The 16401-nt window shown below is 41.3% G+C and overlaps 1 protein-coding gene across 1 annotated transcript; it reads right to left on the minus strand.

Annotated features, from left to right (window-relative positions):
• Positions 1 to 11640: 11640 nt before the first annotated feature.
• LOC113460999 (GDSL esterase/lipase At1g28570-like) lies at positions 11641 to 15474 on the minus strand. Its single transcript, XM_089926528.1, has 5 exons — positions 15103 to 15474; positions 14543 to 14761; positions 13221 to 13369; positions 12816 to 13092; positions 11641 to 12123 (listed from the first exon to the last, which is right to left on the minus strand). The coding sequence occupies exons 1-5, from the start codon at positions 15362 to 15364 to the stop codon at positions 11900 to 11902; spliced, it is 1131 nt and encodes a 376-aa protein (XP_089782654.1). The 5' UTR covers positions 15365 to 15474; the 3' UTR covers positions 11641 to 11899.
• Positions 15475 to 16401: the final 927 nt, after the last annotated feature.

The raw sequence follows: 16401 nt of genomic DNA on the forward strand, positions 1-16401 counted from the left end.
CAGGATCCTCCGAGACTACTGTGCAATGTCGGGTCAGTGTGTCAATTTGTCTAAATCAGCATTATGTTTCAACTTGAAGACTAGGTTGGCAGCGAAGAATTCTATTTTAGAGATTTTGGGGGTGAGCGAGCAGGAAGGCACATTGAGATACCTGGGGATCCCGATCTCTGGTCAGCGGCTGCGCAGTAGGGACTGCTCCTATCTGGAACTTAGTATCATGCATAGACTGGAGGGATGGCAGATGCACACACTATCGATGATGAAGAGGATCACCCTGATTTGGTTAGTTCTTACGTCGATCCCTACTTATTTTCTCTCCAACTCTCTCATTACAGTGGCATTTCTGAGGATCATTGAGCAGCTTTGTAGGAACTTTATCTGGGAGAGGAGTAGTGGTAGAGGCGGTATCTACTTATTGGCATAGAAGATTATGTGTTAGCCGACCAGGTACGAAGGTTTGGGGGTGCAGTCTTTGGTGGTGAGACAGGAGGCTCTAGCGGCGCGTCATGTAGCTAGATTCATACTAGAGCCTGACAGTATGTGGTCCTCACTAATGAGGGCCAAGTATGGTGCTTTGTTGCCGGGGACACGGGCTGGCCGTCACCACTCATCGGTCTGGAGGGAGATGTGTGTCAGAGCCATGTTAGTGCTTCCAGAGATTAGATAGGCCATTGGGGACGGTCGATCGTTCGATGTTCTGGAGGATAGTTGGGTGATTGAGCAGCCGATCAACCGTCTGCCGACCATGGTGAACTCGGCGAGGTTGGCTGGATACAGAGTTTGTGATTTGCTGGACCCTGCTGGGGGTCAATGGAGGGATGGGCTGATTCGGGAGGTTTTTGGAGAGTAGTTGGCAGAATTGGTCCTGGCTCTACTAACACCAGACCGGAAGGAGTCCGACAGGCTAGTGTGGATGCCATCAGGCCGGACACAGGTACGAGCTAGGGATCTTCTCACTCTGATCAGTAGGGAGCCAGCTCGGTAGATTGAGAAAGGATGGATTTGGAGGATGCGAGTTCACCCGCGTGTGGCGCTTTTCATCTGGAAGGTGGCATCGACCAGAAGTTTGCTAGCTCGGCGAGGAGTGCGGGTTACCCAGTGTTGTGAGGTATGTGTGGAGATTGAGGAGACCATCGATCATGTCCTTTTGCAGTGCCCTAGGGTGAGGGAGATATGGAGTAGATCACCAGCACCCTTGCCCCAGTCAGTGGAGTCGGTAAGGACCTGATCCATCTGTTGAGAGTTTTTATGCGGAGTTCCAGATTCTGAGAGGAGGGGATTTTTAGAGCATACTTAGCTTATCATATTTAGTTGGATAGAAATGCTGGCCTATTTGAGGGTAGGAAGTCATCTCCGAGGATGGTAGTGGATAGAGCTACATTGCAGGCGGAGGAGGTTACCGCAGCTACTATGTTGTTTTCTACTGAGATGGTCAGGGACATCTGGGGCACTCTCTCCGCTGTCATAGCGCCCAAGTTCGCCCTTGTGTCTTGGATGCCCCCACCCCTTGGTCATCTCAAAGTAAACTTGGACGATAATATTGATGAGAATACAAAAGTACGATCTACATACTACTTAAATTAGTATTATTGCCAACAGATAATGATATTATCACTAATTTAATATTATATTTTTGTTGGGTGCAGGTGATCGTAAATCAAAGTTACAATGCGCATTTAGTATAAATTGGGCCTAGACAAATGCATAACTTAGACCACATACGCCCAACCTCGTCATGGTCTGATCGAACCCACCATTCATCAAGCATTCTTGCACTCGAGGGATATATGGCAGCCATCCTAAGGCAACGCGCAATGGGACATCCGAGGGCTTAGATTTATCAAGCCGAGAAGATCCAAAAGGAAGAAAGTGGCCACATCAGCGATCATCCCGTGAACCATTCTGCATCCCGCTTCCATCCATCAGTGCGTCCACCTCTCCCGTGATCAACGTCCGCTCCTCCCGTAGGTCCCGCTTCCATCCTTCCGTTACCATCTTCAGCCTTCCCCAGCCGTCCACAATCCTCTCGCAACAATCTCCCAGCTTCCTCCATCTCCGTTCTTCAGTGTGCGACCCCGTATCCCATGCGTCCGCCCACCTCATCCGCCCGCGTCCGTGATTCACTTCCCGGATTTCAGCCGTCCACAAGCAATCTTCTGTGTTCACAGCAGTTTTCCAGCATCCCACGCATCCCGTTCTTCCTTTCAGAGGATTAGTGCATAGAAAGGATCTTGATCCCTCTCAATCGGGCCATATTCTCAGCACTCTTCCGCGTTCACAGCAGCACCCGCGTCCGAGAATCACGGAACCCGCGTCCGGGCATCCTGCGGCCAACCGGGATGCGCATCCCGGACGACCTCCTCCTCCCAGCAAAATTCCAGCATCCTTAGTTTGGAAATTTTGGTTTTGATTTGTGAGAAAATCTTGTTTTTGGGAGAGGTTTTCATTGTATAAAAAAAGGAGGGAGTCAGCGAGCCGGGAGGAGAGCGGGGAGGGGTCGGCTCTCACATTGTTCTTGTTCCCACACAAAAATAGGGGAGGCTCTGCTTCCAAAAAGAAAAAAAAAAGTGAACAGGGGAGATATTCATGTCAATGGCTAGTATATTCATGTCAATGGCTAGCTAACTCCATTGGTCAAGGGAGATGGAAGAACCCTTGACTTTTTGCTCTCATAAAGTAAACTCTAAACTCTGGTTTTAATTGATTTACATCTTCTTATATGTTCTGATTCTCTCATATTTATTTATTAGATAGATTTGTTATGGTTTATATTTATTGATGCACGAATTGCTCCGATATTTGATTTGTCATAGACATAACCGACACGATGAATGTTTAGAAGTTGAGTTCATGTATTCAATCGATATATTCCATGATCAGAACTATTTTATTTATTTGATCCTTAATCGAGAATCGTCGAGTTTATTTGTTGAAAGTAATATTGTCAAGGAAAATTCCGGATCCCTAGCCATCTCCATATTATTGAACTTAATTTATTAATTAGTTTCTCTAAACTTCTAAAAACCATCTTAAATTATACTGATAATTTATAGACCGCTCTCTGAGGAATCGACCTCGGACTTTCGAGAATTTACTACTTGTACGATTCTTCTATACTTGGGAGATTAGTTTCGCGAAAGCATTTTTGCGAACACATCAAGTATGTCGGTGGACGGCATATATAGGGGTGTTGGATTTATGATCAGAGATTCTCTTAGCAGGCTGGTAGCAGCCTGGAGTCGGCGTACGCCTGGTCTTACTGTTGTAGGGGCAGAGCTTCGGGCTGCATGGGAGGGACTATCATATGCGAGGAGGTTTCTCGGTGCCGAGCGGGTGCATCTCGAGGAAGATTCTTCTATGGTGATTGATTGGATTCGAGGTGTCACTACAAAAAAAATAGTTTTTTCCGGTATTTTTTATAGCCTTTATCGACGCTTATTAGCGTCGGTTAAAATTTAGCCGACGCTAAAGAAAGCGTCGCAAAAGCGTCGGCGATACCTGAGTGGGAAAAGTTTTTGCCGACACTAAGAGAAAACGTCGGAAAAACTCTAGATTTATCGATGCTTACTAAAGCGTCGGCGTATGTCGTTTTTCCAATGCAATAACGCGTCGACATAAACTAGAACTTGGGCATGGCGAATAGTGGTAGGATTTATTCTGATGCTTATAGGCGTCGGAATAAGGGATTTTACCGACGCTTTGTGGCATCGACTAAACATTTTTACCGATGCTTTCCAAGCGTCGGCGAAAGCGTGCCATACCATGCCAGAGGAGTTTTTAATGACGCTTTAAAGCATCGAAAGTGGATTTTTTTAATAAAAAAATTAGAAAAACAAATGTATATTAAGAAACATATTATAGCAATATGAACCTGCATTACATTTACATCAAAACAAACATTCAAATCATTCAAAACATTCATATTGTCATATATGATGAAATTTACATAATAAGTTTAGAATTACAATGTATTTTGAAAAATATAAGAAAGATACATATAAAACTCCTTAGATAACAGTCTCAAAAATATCAGGGACCGGATTCCGCACCATCATCATCTCTACGAGCTGTTGAAGTATCAGAAATCTACAAAAAAAAAGAGAAACTTTAGAAGTTAGGAATATGAAAATCATTAACTCATGAAAATAAGTGATAATTATGTAAAGTAATAAAATATATATAGTTATTTACCTGAGGAGGGAGAAATCGCTGTAACATAGATGAAATATGCTCAAGCTGAAACTGCAAAGTTTGTTGGTTCTGCTTCAGCTCCGCCAACTCTGCCTGATGGCGATCCTTCATATCTTCAATTATTGCCCGAAGTCTACTAACTTTGTATTGCTACTATCTTCTCCAGCATTTTTTGTATATATGCCCGCTGTAGACAATTGAGTGGGGGTAACTCCAATGCCATAACCCCTCACTCGACCATAACACTCTGGGCCCAATAATTCAGCGAGTACCTGAGCTTCGACGTGACTGGTCGTGTTGGATGATGATGACTCCCCGACATTGTCTGAAATAAGAGTTGTTGCCCTATCCTATATCTCTCAAAAGAAAAAGTCATATTAATGTATGGCAATAATAGAACTAATAATAATATCGTTGAAAGATTCAAAGATGAATACATACAACTATATCTCTTGCCTTCTTCCGAACAAAACTGTCATTTCGGTGGGTGTGAGTCATCTTATAAAACTCCACCTTACTAGGCTCCCTCCCATTATCATCCATCTACAACAAAAAGTATATTAACAAGCTAGTTACCATGATATATGCTGTATGATAGAATAGTTTAAAATAGTTTCAAAGAGTTTCAAAAAAACTTACGAATTCAGCTCTATGCCTAGCATAACTCATCGAGCCTGAAGTATGAGGAACAATCTGAGAGGCTCGTACAGCTCTACCAATATTGAAATATGTCTTCCCAAAAAAAGAATAAACAATATAATATATTTAATGTATAAATTTGTAATCTATATTATTAGTAAATACAATCTAAGGTATTAAAAAAATATACACAACCTGAGCTTTCTCTGAAAACCAGTAGTGGACAAGCTCCCTCCATTGATGAGAAATTACATCAGGAGGACAAACATGGGCCACCTCCTCTTCAGTCATGCCCATGTGCTTCCAGTCCATCTTTAGCTTCGTCTTATATTCTTTCCATTTGCGGTTGATGGACTTCAGCACCCAATCATGGCTATTTGCAGGAAGGACAAACTTTTTCTACACCAAAGTCAAGAATGTTATAACAATGATAAATCAAAAAATAAAATTTTGATAGTAAGAAAATTGAATTCTTTACCTTAATAACTTTAAAAAGCTCAACCTTATATGAAGGAAGCATTTCATTCCATTTCGTATAGTTGAGCGGATACAACTGACCCTTCCGCGCAACCGATCCTAGAAAAGTCGATAAAATGCTTGCAGTCCTCTTGATAGGCTGCCCCTGTTGCCCAGATAGACAACCTAAGAGGGGGGGTGAATTGGGTTTTAAAATAATTTAGCTATTTAAAACGTTTGTGGATGACTAATTAATGCTTTAGCGTGATGATTAATTCGTTACTATGTGCTGTGAATGAAATGAGAGAAATAGAAAGAGACAACCAATCACAAACACAAAGTTTTATAGTGGTTCGGAGCTAACCCTTGCTCCTACGTCCACTCCCCAAGTCTTACTTGGAAATTCACTATAACCCCTTGGATTACAGCCGGTTGTTTTACAAGCTCACAACCTAACTTGTTGTTTTACGAGCTCACAACGAACTCGGTCGGTTTTCCCAGGCTCACCGACTAGAACCACCCCGATTGTTTTTCCGGGATCACAATCGAACCCTTACACGTTGGTTTTAACCTAGGCTCACCAACTAACCTCTACACCCTTGATTCAATCCCTCGATTGAACCAAGCAAAGATAAGATGTAAAGAAAAAGGACAAACAGAAAAACAAAGCTTCTCTAAAGCAGATAAATAACAATATAAACTGAAGAGAGGTTAGAAGCCCTCAAACACGTTTGAGTTGGAGTTGAGTAGGGCTTCTTGAACTTCGGGTCTCCTCTTGAATGTCTGGTCGACTTGAATGCAGGAGGAGTCTTCTTTAAATGCTGGGAAGAGGAAGTTGGATGGAGTTAATGCCGCTCTTCCCTCTTTTCGTTGAAAACCAACTTGCAGAGAATGAAAGCTTGATCTCTTTGAATGGAATGGTGCTTCTCTGCCTTGCTATAGTCCTCTGTGGCTATTTAAGCCATCCCCCACGGAAATTAGCCATTAGAGACCTTTTTCTGCCCGTTCTGCACACTCTGCACAACCTGACAATATGTCCGTTGGGGGGTCGGAGTCGACTCGCGCGATCAGGAGTCGACTCGGCTGTAGCGGGAGTCGACTCATGCTTTTCTGGAGTCGACTCGGCAACTGTTCGGGATTTGAATTAAAGTCGCCTCTTCGACTGGAAGTCGACTCGACTCGACCCGAAGTCGACTCGCCAACTTCTGGAGCTGACTTGGCATTTTCGGAGTCGGCTCATCCTTTGAAGTCCATGGAGCCAATTTTCAACTTGGTCCACTCGAGTCGACTCGATAATCCTGGGAGTCGACTCGGCGCTCAGAGCCCGAACTCCCGATCTTCTGTCTTTTGGCTCGTCCAGTCTTGGAGTCGACTCGAACTTCTCTGGAGTCGACTCGGCTCTCAGTTTCCGAAACTTGGCCTTCTGTCTTTTTGGTGGAGCGCTGCCTTGGAGTCGACTCGAGCTGTCTGGGAGTCGACTCGCCTCTCAGTTTCCGAAATATGGCCTTCTGCCTTTTTGGTGTCGCGCTTCTCGGAGTCGACTCGTGTATTGCGGAAGTCGACTCGAATCTCAGACTTCGAAAACTCCTCTCTGACTTTTTCTTTGTGTACCACTGAGAGTCGACTCTCGCTTTCTTTGGAGTCGACCTGCCAACCATCGGAGTCGACTCGCGTTCCACAGGAGTCGACTCGAATCTCAGGGTCGAAATAACGCTCTCTGACTTTTCTGTCTGTAACTCCTTGGAGTCGACTCATACTACTCCGGAGTCGACTCGGTAAACATCGGAGTCGACTCGCGCACTTCAGGAGTCGACTCGTTGACAGGTTTTGAGTTGATGCTTTCTGTTTGTCTGTCTGTTCTCAGTTGGAGTCGACTCGTAATGGTCAGGAGTCGACTCGAGCCCGTGCCAGTGATCCTGATACGCTTGGAGTCGACTCGTAATACTCTGGAGTCGACTCGAGTCTCAGACTTCGGTTCAAACTGACTTCTTAACTTATCCAAAATATTATGAACCAAGTCTAGAACCACTTAGACAAGATTTTCACTGAAACACTCAATTGAATTCATTAGTAAACAAAAGATATACTCAAATGCTTTGATCTCATCAAAATCAAATAGGGTTATGATCAATCACTCCACAGCCCCAGTTCATTGCATTGGACGACGATCTTCTCATCCTCATATAGGCTCCACACGTCCCGTGCTCGAGTGGGTCCTCGTGTCCTCCTCACTCTCCCCAGTCCATCTATAAAAATAAAATAAAATATCCATGGATTGTAAGAAAAATTAATATATAAAATGTAAATCAAATTACCCTGGATGTGCACGTCATCCATGTTTGGACAATCAGCAGGTGGCATGTGCTCAGACTGAGACTCGTGCTGCTGGGGCTCGTTTGGCTGCTGGGACTGTAGAGACTGATCGGAAGAAGATACTACGGATGTATGCTGAAACTCAATATCTCTAAATCATTTTTCTCATAGCATGTTGTTACCTAGTATGCATAAAAAGAAGCAAAATTAGTTAAATAATAAATAAAATCTAAATGAATTGCTGATTAATTCAATGTATAGAAGTAATTTCTGTGCTTCTGAAATCCTTGGTGTAACTTTCCGTCTAATAATGATGAACTTCTTTGTGCAAAATAGGACATATATCCTTGCTTCTAAAATCCTTGTTTTTTACGTTTGTGTCGTGTCGCGGATGAAGTGTTGACAGAATAATAAACACTCAGCTTCTTTGTGCAATAAGATATGTCTGTTTCACCAGGTTGTTTCTTGTGTTTTAAACATTGTAAGACCACAAGATTCATTTCAAACATTTATGAATAGTTGAACCAAGTCAATGCTCTTTTCTTGCTTCTAATCATGATGTAAATCCACTTCAGGCATTTTTTTTCTGTTGCCTTATTAGTTTCGAAAACTTTTATTAACTTCCCCTCTCACTGAACTTTCTCAAGTAAATGCCATTAATCTTGTTTTGAAGTTATGCATATAAATGGCAGCATGGAGCATTTTTGTCACTAAAATGCTTGTAAATCACAATTTCAGATGTTTACTGTGGCATCCCCCCTAAAATATGCATTTAGATAATATGGCTTTTCTATCTGTCCTCAGATCCCATTCGATCTCTGGCCACATAATCCTCTGAACCGCTAACTGAGGACTCCATAAAAATTAGCAACATCTGCTATTTAGATAAAACATAGCAAAAAAGAAAAGCGCATATACAATGCCACTGGGCATGTTAGCATGGTAATAGAATCACAATTTGTCATTCAAAATATTCAGCAACTGATTTAGGAATTATATATCAGAAACACATATACCAAAGTCTTGCAAAACAGGTTCAACAGAGATACTCCTATATAGTTAGCATTCGAACTTCAAACCAAGTAATTAAAAACCTGGTAAGCTAACATGCAAAGAAAGCAAAAAATACGATCATCAAACAAGTGTAGCATTTTTCTTAAAGCATCACACATTTGCAATTCTGCATTTATACCCTTTTCCAACAGACGACATACTACCGGACATAAAAGAATAAAGCAGGCGAATAAGAACAAGAAAATTGGGAAGAACACTAAGGATGTTACTGTCACAGCTTCCATCATGTAATTTGATTATCAAAATATTGCTCAATGCTCCCAACCACGACCGAAAAATCTAATTTACTTGCTTCTACCAGACAATAAAATATTTTTTTATCAATGTAAAGTACAAAGAATGTATAACTACAACACAAAAGTATTCGGATTACACACATCCACCAATAAATTATCAAGAAATTTTCTATTCGGTGGGGTTATCAAATGATACCTCTTTCTCGAGCGGAGGAGGATGGGATCTGCCGGTCGGCGTCGCAGAGGAGGGAGGAGGAGAAGAGGTTGTGGATGCGTGGTAGCTCAGCGCTGGAGAGGAGGGAGAAAGAGAGGAGCTTGGCGTCGGACGTTGCTCGAAGCCGGCCGGAGAGCATACGGGTCGGTCGCTGGTCGTCAGAGAGGAGGGAGGAGGAGAGGAACTAGGGCTTGATCGGGATGCAGAATGAAGAGGAGGGGTCGGCCACTGGTTTTGTTGGGAATTGGACTTAGGACGACGCTTATAAGCGTCATCGTAAGCACTCCCAGTACGACGACCCTAATAAGCATCGTCTATTACCAACCCTTTTTAAAAAGCGTCGGTTTTTTCTGTAGGATTACAACGACGCTTTTAAGCGTCATCTATTTCTGAGAATTACCGATGCTTAATTGAAGCGTTGTCAAAGTCAGAAAAAAAGAGTCGGAAAAGGCCTATTTTCCTGTAGTGTGTGAATAGGTATTGTGATGACCATTCTCTCATTAGAGAGTCCCATAGACTGGTTCAGGAGATGGGCGGTCTTCAGGCAGCATATGTTTTTTGGAAGGCGAATCAGGCAGCAGACTGGGTCACCTCCTTCGTCGCCTGGCATTTCAGGAAGTTCCTCTTGACATCTACAGGAGACATTCCCTATCCCTTGTACTTTTTACTTTCTATTGATTTGGCAGGATATACTCACGTTAGAGCTATATAAATTGCCGTTTTTATCCAAAAAAAAAAAAAGGTCTAGTTAATCGGGCTGGGTTGAGTGTGTACGTAGAACATGAAAGATGAAACTGCACTATGCCCAGGATCAACTTATAGTATCATGGGCCAAATTTGGGCATGATCAATATGGGCACGGTTTGGGCTGTCATAAGATCACGTCAGTTTAGGACTCGTTGGATGAGGATTCGTTTTGACGACATGGACGTGGGTTGAGCACTGGACCACTTCTACGGTAGCCTAACGGGCCCAAGACGCAGCCCTGGACCCTTGTGAACAATTCACAGATCATGCAACTGTGAGGACCGAACACGAACAAAACATGACAAGCCCCAGTGGTTGTGGGATCTAACGATGCCGGTTTGACCGCTAAGATCGATGCAAGGTCACCAAATTGGCATGGGAAGAAGATCAAGCTTGCGGCAGCACTGCAACAAATGGCATAGATTATAGGGACGCAAAAAATCCATTTTTTGGACTCAGTTTAATTCGAACTGAACTCGACTTTTGCAGTACATGGAAGTCTTTAAAACAATCGATGCAGTCGATTCAGTGATAATTTTTGATTGTGCTAACGTAAAAAGGTTGGTAGATAGGAGGCATTAAATCGGGAAATTAAGCTAGGTCGAAATTAAGCTTGAAATGATGAGCAAATCTGGGTTTTCCAAAATAATTGCAAACCACCACTACACTCCTATCTACAACCTACTAGATATACAAAAATGCTCCAGTAACTCATTTATCATTCAAGCAGTCTCTTGACTAGTGTGGCGTATTCTCGTTACTCCCTTTGAAGTGGTACTGTGAAGCGTGCCATTTAGTGAAACAAAGTGATCCATGCAAGAAACCTAGGCACCTTTAAGCAAAAAAAAAAGAAAAGAAAAGAAACCTAGGCACCTAAATGGGTTTTCTAAGTGCTTTTCATGGAGTTAGCATAGCATTGCTCTAGGAAACTCCTGTATGTCTCTGAAGACATCGTACTTGCTTTATTAGGATGTTGCAAATCAGATCAACGAACATTTGTTTGGATAGCATCAACCATTGTTATGGGGCAAAAGGTTTGATGCCTAGGATTGTCATCCCTTCCTCTCGAGCTTGTGTTTCTCAGCACTTTTCTTTCATCAACATTAAAGCTTGATCTATCTGAAGACCTAAGTTTCAATCAATGTTTTAAAAATCGGACGAGAAGTTGAACAATTTTATTGGCTGGTTCCAAGTAAAATCAGTTCAACCAGTTCACAGAATATTGACATCAACTTGATATCATAATTTAAAATTTTATTATTTAAATTTTATAAAAGACAAAAAAATGAAAAAAATAAAAAAAATAACCATCGTCCCCACTAGTGATAAGCGTTTTCTTTGTTGCTGTTTTCAAGTTCTATTTGTTTATTAGCGTAGGGCTTTGGGCCTTTAGGCCTTTAGATTTAGGGCAGTAAATTAGTAATTCAAGCTTTTAGATTGAAGTATTTAAGCCTAAATTTCATCCCAGATACCAAATATTTATGATTTGTCCAATTCAAACAGGTCATTCAGTTCAACCGGTTCAGACAATTCACCTGATTTTGACCTGTTTTTTACTAAACTAGTTTAATTGGTAATACCCAACCGGTTAGCTAATCGGTTCTCGGTTCAACTGGTCAGTCTGATCCGATTCCGACAACATTGGTTGCAATCTAAATAGGGAAGAATAAGGTTGGATATCCCTCGCGGTCCTCCCCATTCTTAAAAATTCAAAAAAAAAGCCTCTGCAAATAGCATTTATCTTTTTATGTACTTTCCTGCGCTAGAATTTCAGATCAAGGCATGTAGAAGATTGGGTGACGGCTAGACATCGCACCCAATTAACTTGCTGGCTTTTCTTTCCATCGTCTAAATTCTGAAATCTCGCATTAAGAGATTTAGCAGGCTGTCTAGTAGTATAATGCATTGCAGCTATAAACATCTCTCGGTATAAGATTTCTGTCATTGCGAGCGAGCAAAACATATCATTCATAAGCCATTGCCTTCTCCATGTTTGCTTTGAATTATTTAGATCATTTTCCCTTTTCTATCATCCCGAGCACGCTCGAGCTATGGGAGGAGTTGCATATGGTCCTTCTAATAAGCCACGAGCAATGTTTCCATAAGCCGCCTCCGTTAGGTGCACCCCATCCCACGAAATATACTTTGAAGGGTCGCTGCAGACCGTAGCCGCTGGATCTCCACAAAGAACAGGGGATGTGACATTAACGGGTCCACTAGGACCACAGCATGCGGCCTCAGTTACCTCAATTCCTGCAGATTTGTCGACTCCATTAAAGTAGCAATCAACAAGTTTGCAGCACACGTAAGTGATGCTATTATTGTAAGGGGAACATGGTCATGCAAAACATAAAGGCTTTCAACGTACTAAGCTCGAGGAAAAGCATATAATAAAAGGAAAAAGACTTCAAGTTAAAGATAATGGAAACAGCATGGAATTGAGTTGGGGCAATCATCTTCCAACTTGATTAGTTTTGGATCAGATAGTTTTGAACTTGAGTTGTATTTCTATTACCCAATAACCTAATTGGCACCTCTAGTAAACAAGATTCCATGTAGCCACCACATTTACCATATCTACCACTATTATCATTATCTCCACCATCATCATTCAAAAATATTTATATTTTAATTTTTTTTATAAAATGGAATATTTTTATGTTTGAAATGATGTCTAAATTACCTACTAACCTAATTGGCACCTCAGGTAAACAAGAATCTATTGTAGCCACTGCTTACTACCGCCTACGCCGCCGCCGCCACTTTTACCGTATCTACCATCATTATCATCATCTCCATCATCATAATTCGAATATATTTGTATTTTAATTTTTAAAAATAGAATTTTTTTTATGTTTGAAATGATGTCGAAATTGTGTGGTTACGAGCAACTAAAAGAAAATCATGTTCAAAAAGTTTTGGTAGGCATTAAAAGAAAGGCTCACCATATTGGCCAGGAGAACGGACGATGCTCAATAATGCTTCATAGTAATTGGCGTAGATAATAGTGGCGTCGGGGTGAAGTTGCCGAAGTTTATTTAGCTCATCCATAAGTAGGCGATTGTGGTATTCGGAAAACTTATTCAGCCAGTTGATACAGCCTGTTTGTGGATCATAGTTTCCTTTACTTGAGTTTTGGAAAAGAGCCAGATACAATGGAACACATCCAATCGGGAAGTTACCCGGTACTACCAATGTCTTCGCCCCAAGATCGATCAAGACCTAGCAATTAAATAGAGAGCATTGTAAAAAAGGGTTTAAGAAGCTCCCACACTCTGCAAATAGAATAATGCAATATTGAGAATGAAATGGGCTTTCGGCAGCGAATGGAGTGAGTGAAATGGCCTCACTTTGATTGACGAGCTAATGGCAGAGATGACGCTGGGAACATAGGTAGTAATCTCTTCCACGGTTCTTCCTTGGATGAACGGATGATTATAGTCGTTGCCTCCTATCTCTCCCATAAGGAAAAGCGTGTTGTTCAAAAAATCATGGCACCCTGCAAACGTGAACAAAAAAGAGTTAAGACTTGCAATGGTCCTTGTCAGATTTATCCAACTTTTTGTCCATGAAGGCGAGTACGTGGAACTAGAGAAAAAAAAAAGGGCAAGAACAAAGACTGAATTTGCTAGCAACCAACTTTTATACTCCTAGAAGATGATTGACTTGCACCGAAAGTTGTGGGCAGATTTATCTTCACTTCTGCCCATGAGGCCGCTTTGATGTTTGTATTGATGTTTGTTGTTCTTCAGTCTCTGATCCCCTGCCTTATTTTGATGTTTATCTCTCTTTTACTTTCTTATACATAATACTCTTTTCTGAATAAAATTTGGAGGAAGTATCTTACTTCCTCCAATTCAGAGAGAGAGAGAGAGAGAGAGAGTTTGCTAGAGAGCATGAAAGGAGAAATACCCTACACCACTTGTATCATGCGGTTGTGCACTACGCCAATTATCTCGTCTCGCTCCTATAGACTATAGAAAGTCACAAGCACATGATAATTGAGATTTACAAGAACAAGACTAGGAGATCGGCGTGGTGCACCATCGTGTGGTGCACATAGTGTAGAGTACAATTTCTTCCATGAAAGTAATGGATCGTGTTGGTGGTTTTCATCCATTAGTCAGTTATTAAAATCTCCTAGTTTAAATCCCAAATAGGAAGTCTGAAACTGTTTCACTTCTTTCGAGACTCTATCTCAACTTAGCTCCTTTGTAACCTTGCTAGAGAGTCCTTCAGTCATGCGTTCATCATTATTTGACATTTCAAAAGGCCCTAGCACCACCTGCTACCTTGTACCACTATCTCTGTTTGGGTTGAAGCCCAGACCCTAACCAGACTAGGCCTAGCTTTTGAAAGTTCCAACTGAGGAAGGACACTACTGCCTATTATCCAAAGGGGCAAGGATCACACTACCTAGGGATGAAATTAGATTGAATACAGATTGGATACTAATACATTCATATCCATATTTATTTTTTTTAAAAAAATACAAATACATATATGAATATTAGTTAGACACAAAAATAAAATTTATATCCACATTTGTTTTAAACAAATGTGGATACAAATCAGATACTTAAAGAATAGATACATGCCTGCATGCACGTATAAAACAAGTTGATTTCATCCTGTTTATGAATTTGATCCAATAAAACTAGAAAGGCTTTACCTGAATCCGAGGAACAAAGCGAAGGCAGCAGTTGCTTGAACTGCTCGATCTGAATGCCTAACGAATACTTGGTCCACGTAACGTTGAGCCCCTTGGCACTGAAGAAGTCATTGGCCAGCGCCGTCGCTCCTCCCACGGCGAAGTTTGCCCCTTGCCCGAAACCGTGCTCTCCGGGCCCCGCTTGATACGGCGGCAGGAGAGGCAGTCCCAGGCGTTGTGCTGCACCCACCACCGTCACCCAGAATCACCCGATAAACTCATCATAAGAAACATTTAAAGTTTTCTTCCTTTAATTTGGAAAAAAAGGAAAAGAAAAGTTATATTATTTTACTTGTTTAGTACAAAATTAATCTTAAAATTTATTTTATTATATATATATATATATATATATATATATATATATATATATATATATATATATATATATATACATATATTCATTTTCTCAACTTTCCAGATTCCGAACAACTTTGGAATTTCAATTTTCCTGATAACATTAATTGGTTCTCTAGAGCGTTATTCCATTAATAGCAACGGGAGAAGAGATGAGGACTGCACACCAATGAAGTCAAGGATGATTCGCCCATCGGAGAACCGGCCAGTGGGACGGTGGAAGTAGGTCTCGCCGTAAGGAAGGCGGCCGACGTTGCTTGCATTGGCGCCGGCGTAGCTGAGAAAGTTTCCGGTGTCGGCGAGGGAGTCACCAAAGCTAAAGATAGAGTTGAAGCAGCTGACGGCTGGGTTGGCGTAGAGAATGAGGAGGAGAGCGAGGAGGTGGGGAGGTGGAAGCAAGAGAGAGAAGGTGGAGGAGGACGAGGCCATGGGAGAGTTAGCGTGGATCACTAGGGAAGAGAGGATACAATCAATGACGCATGCCCGCGGGATCTTATAACGGGTATAGGATCGAACGCCTCTCTATTCTATGGTAACGAAGGGGTGCGCGAATCGCGATGCCAATCTGGACATGAATGACCTTACATTTTTAACCACTATGATACCCTATATATCCAAACTTTAGGGAATGTCAATTAACTCTTCCTATATATATAATGATATGCTTGTATTTGGAATCACAGGACAAGGATTCGGGCACAATATTGTAGCGAAAAAAAAGAGTCCAAGAGGTAATTAACAGTGATTCAACCTGACATTTGTTTGGGTTGGGTATGGATAAGGGCAAGATTTTCATCTTGCTAAGATCTCAAGTAAGGTATGGGTTTATATCATTGTCAGGCTATCCAAAAAGGATACATGAAAAAAAAAATCTTGACACCAGTATATTGGCCAATAAAAAATAATTCCAAGATATCAACTGCCAGTAAATCTAGATAACATTTTTACTTAAATAGATTTTTAATAAATTAATCTTCAAATCAGTGCCTAAATTTAGTTGGTAATTTTGGATTCACGGCATTGGTATAGATTTTGGTATTTTGGTCAATGAGACCCAGAAAAATTTTGATTCTTTTCAAACTTAGCGGCCTACCGTGTAGGTCAAGATAAACCCAAGATCTAGGTTCATTGTCCATCACTCACCTAGATTACTTATATCTCATCGTTTAAAAATAATATGTTCGAGGTTTGTCTATCTGCACTAATTTTGAGTGAGTAGAATATGTATTAGAGCTTTAACCCAAATCAATCTGTGGTTTGGAATTTTTTATGTGCCATCTCATCCTAACTTTGATCCAATTGGGAAAGAAATAACTTTTTCAATCTGCTCAATTTGGATCTCTTGAGAAAAAAAAATAGCAAAAATAAAAAATTAGCAACACTAGGGCTTTTGGAAGTTAGCGAAGAAGGGCACCTTCGGACATCATACCAGCAAGTTATGGCTTCCAAAAATTTGACATGTAACT

Source organism: Phoenix dactylifera, chromosome 1, assembly GCF_051530095.1.
Source record: "Phoenix dactylifera cultivar Ajwa chromosome 1, Ajwa_hap1_PhDact_Kaust_v1.1, whole genome shotgun sequence".
Lineage (NCBI taxonomy): Eukaryota > Viridiplantae > Streptophyta > Magnoliopsida > Arecales > Arecaceae > Phoenix > Phoenix dactylifera.

Coding starts and splice junctions, on each gene's coding strand:
- LOC113460999 (XM_089926528.1), bottom strand. CDS start 15,364: ATGGCCTCGTCCTCCTCCACCTTCTCTCTCTTGCTTCCACCTCCCCAC. Junction 13,093..13,220: donor CCATTAGCTCGTCAATCAAA/GTGAGGCCATTT, acceptor TTTAATTGCTAG/GTCTTGATCGATCTTGGGGC. Junction 12,124..12,815: donor CCGTTCTCCTGGCCAATATG/GTGAGCCTTTCT, acceptor ACAAATCTGCAG/GAATTGAGGTAACTGAGGCC.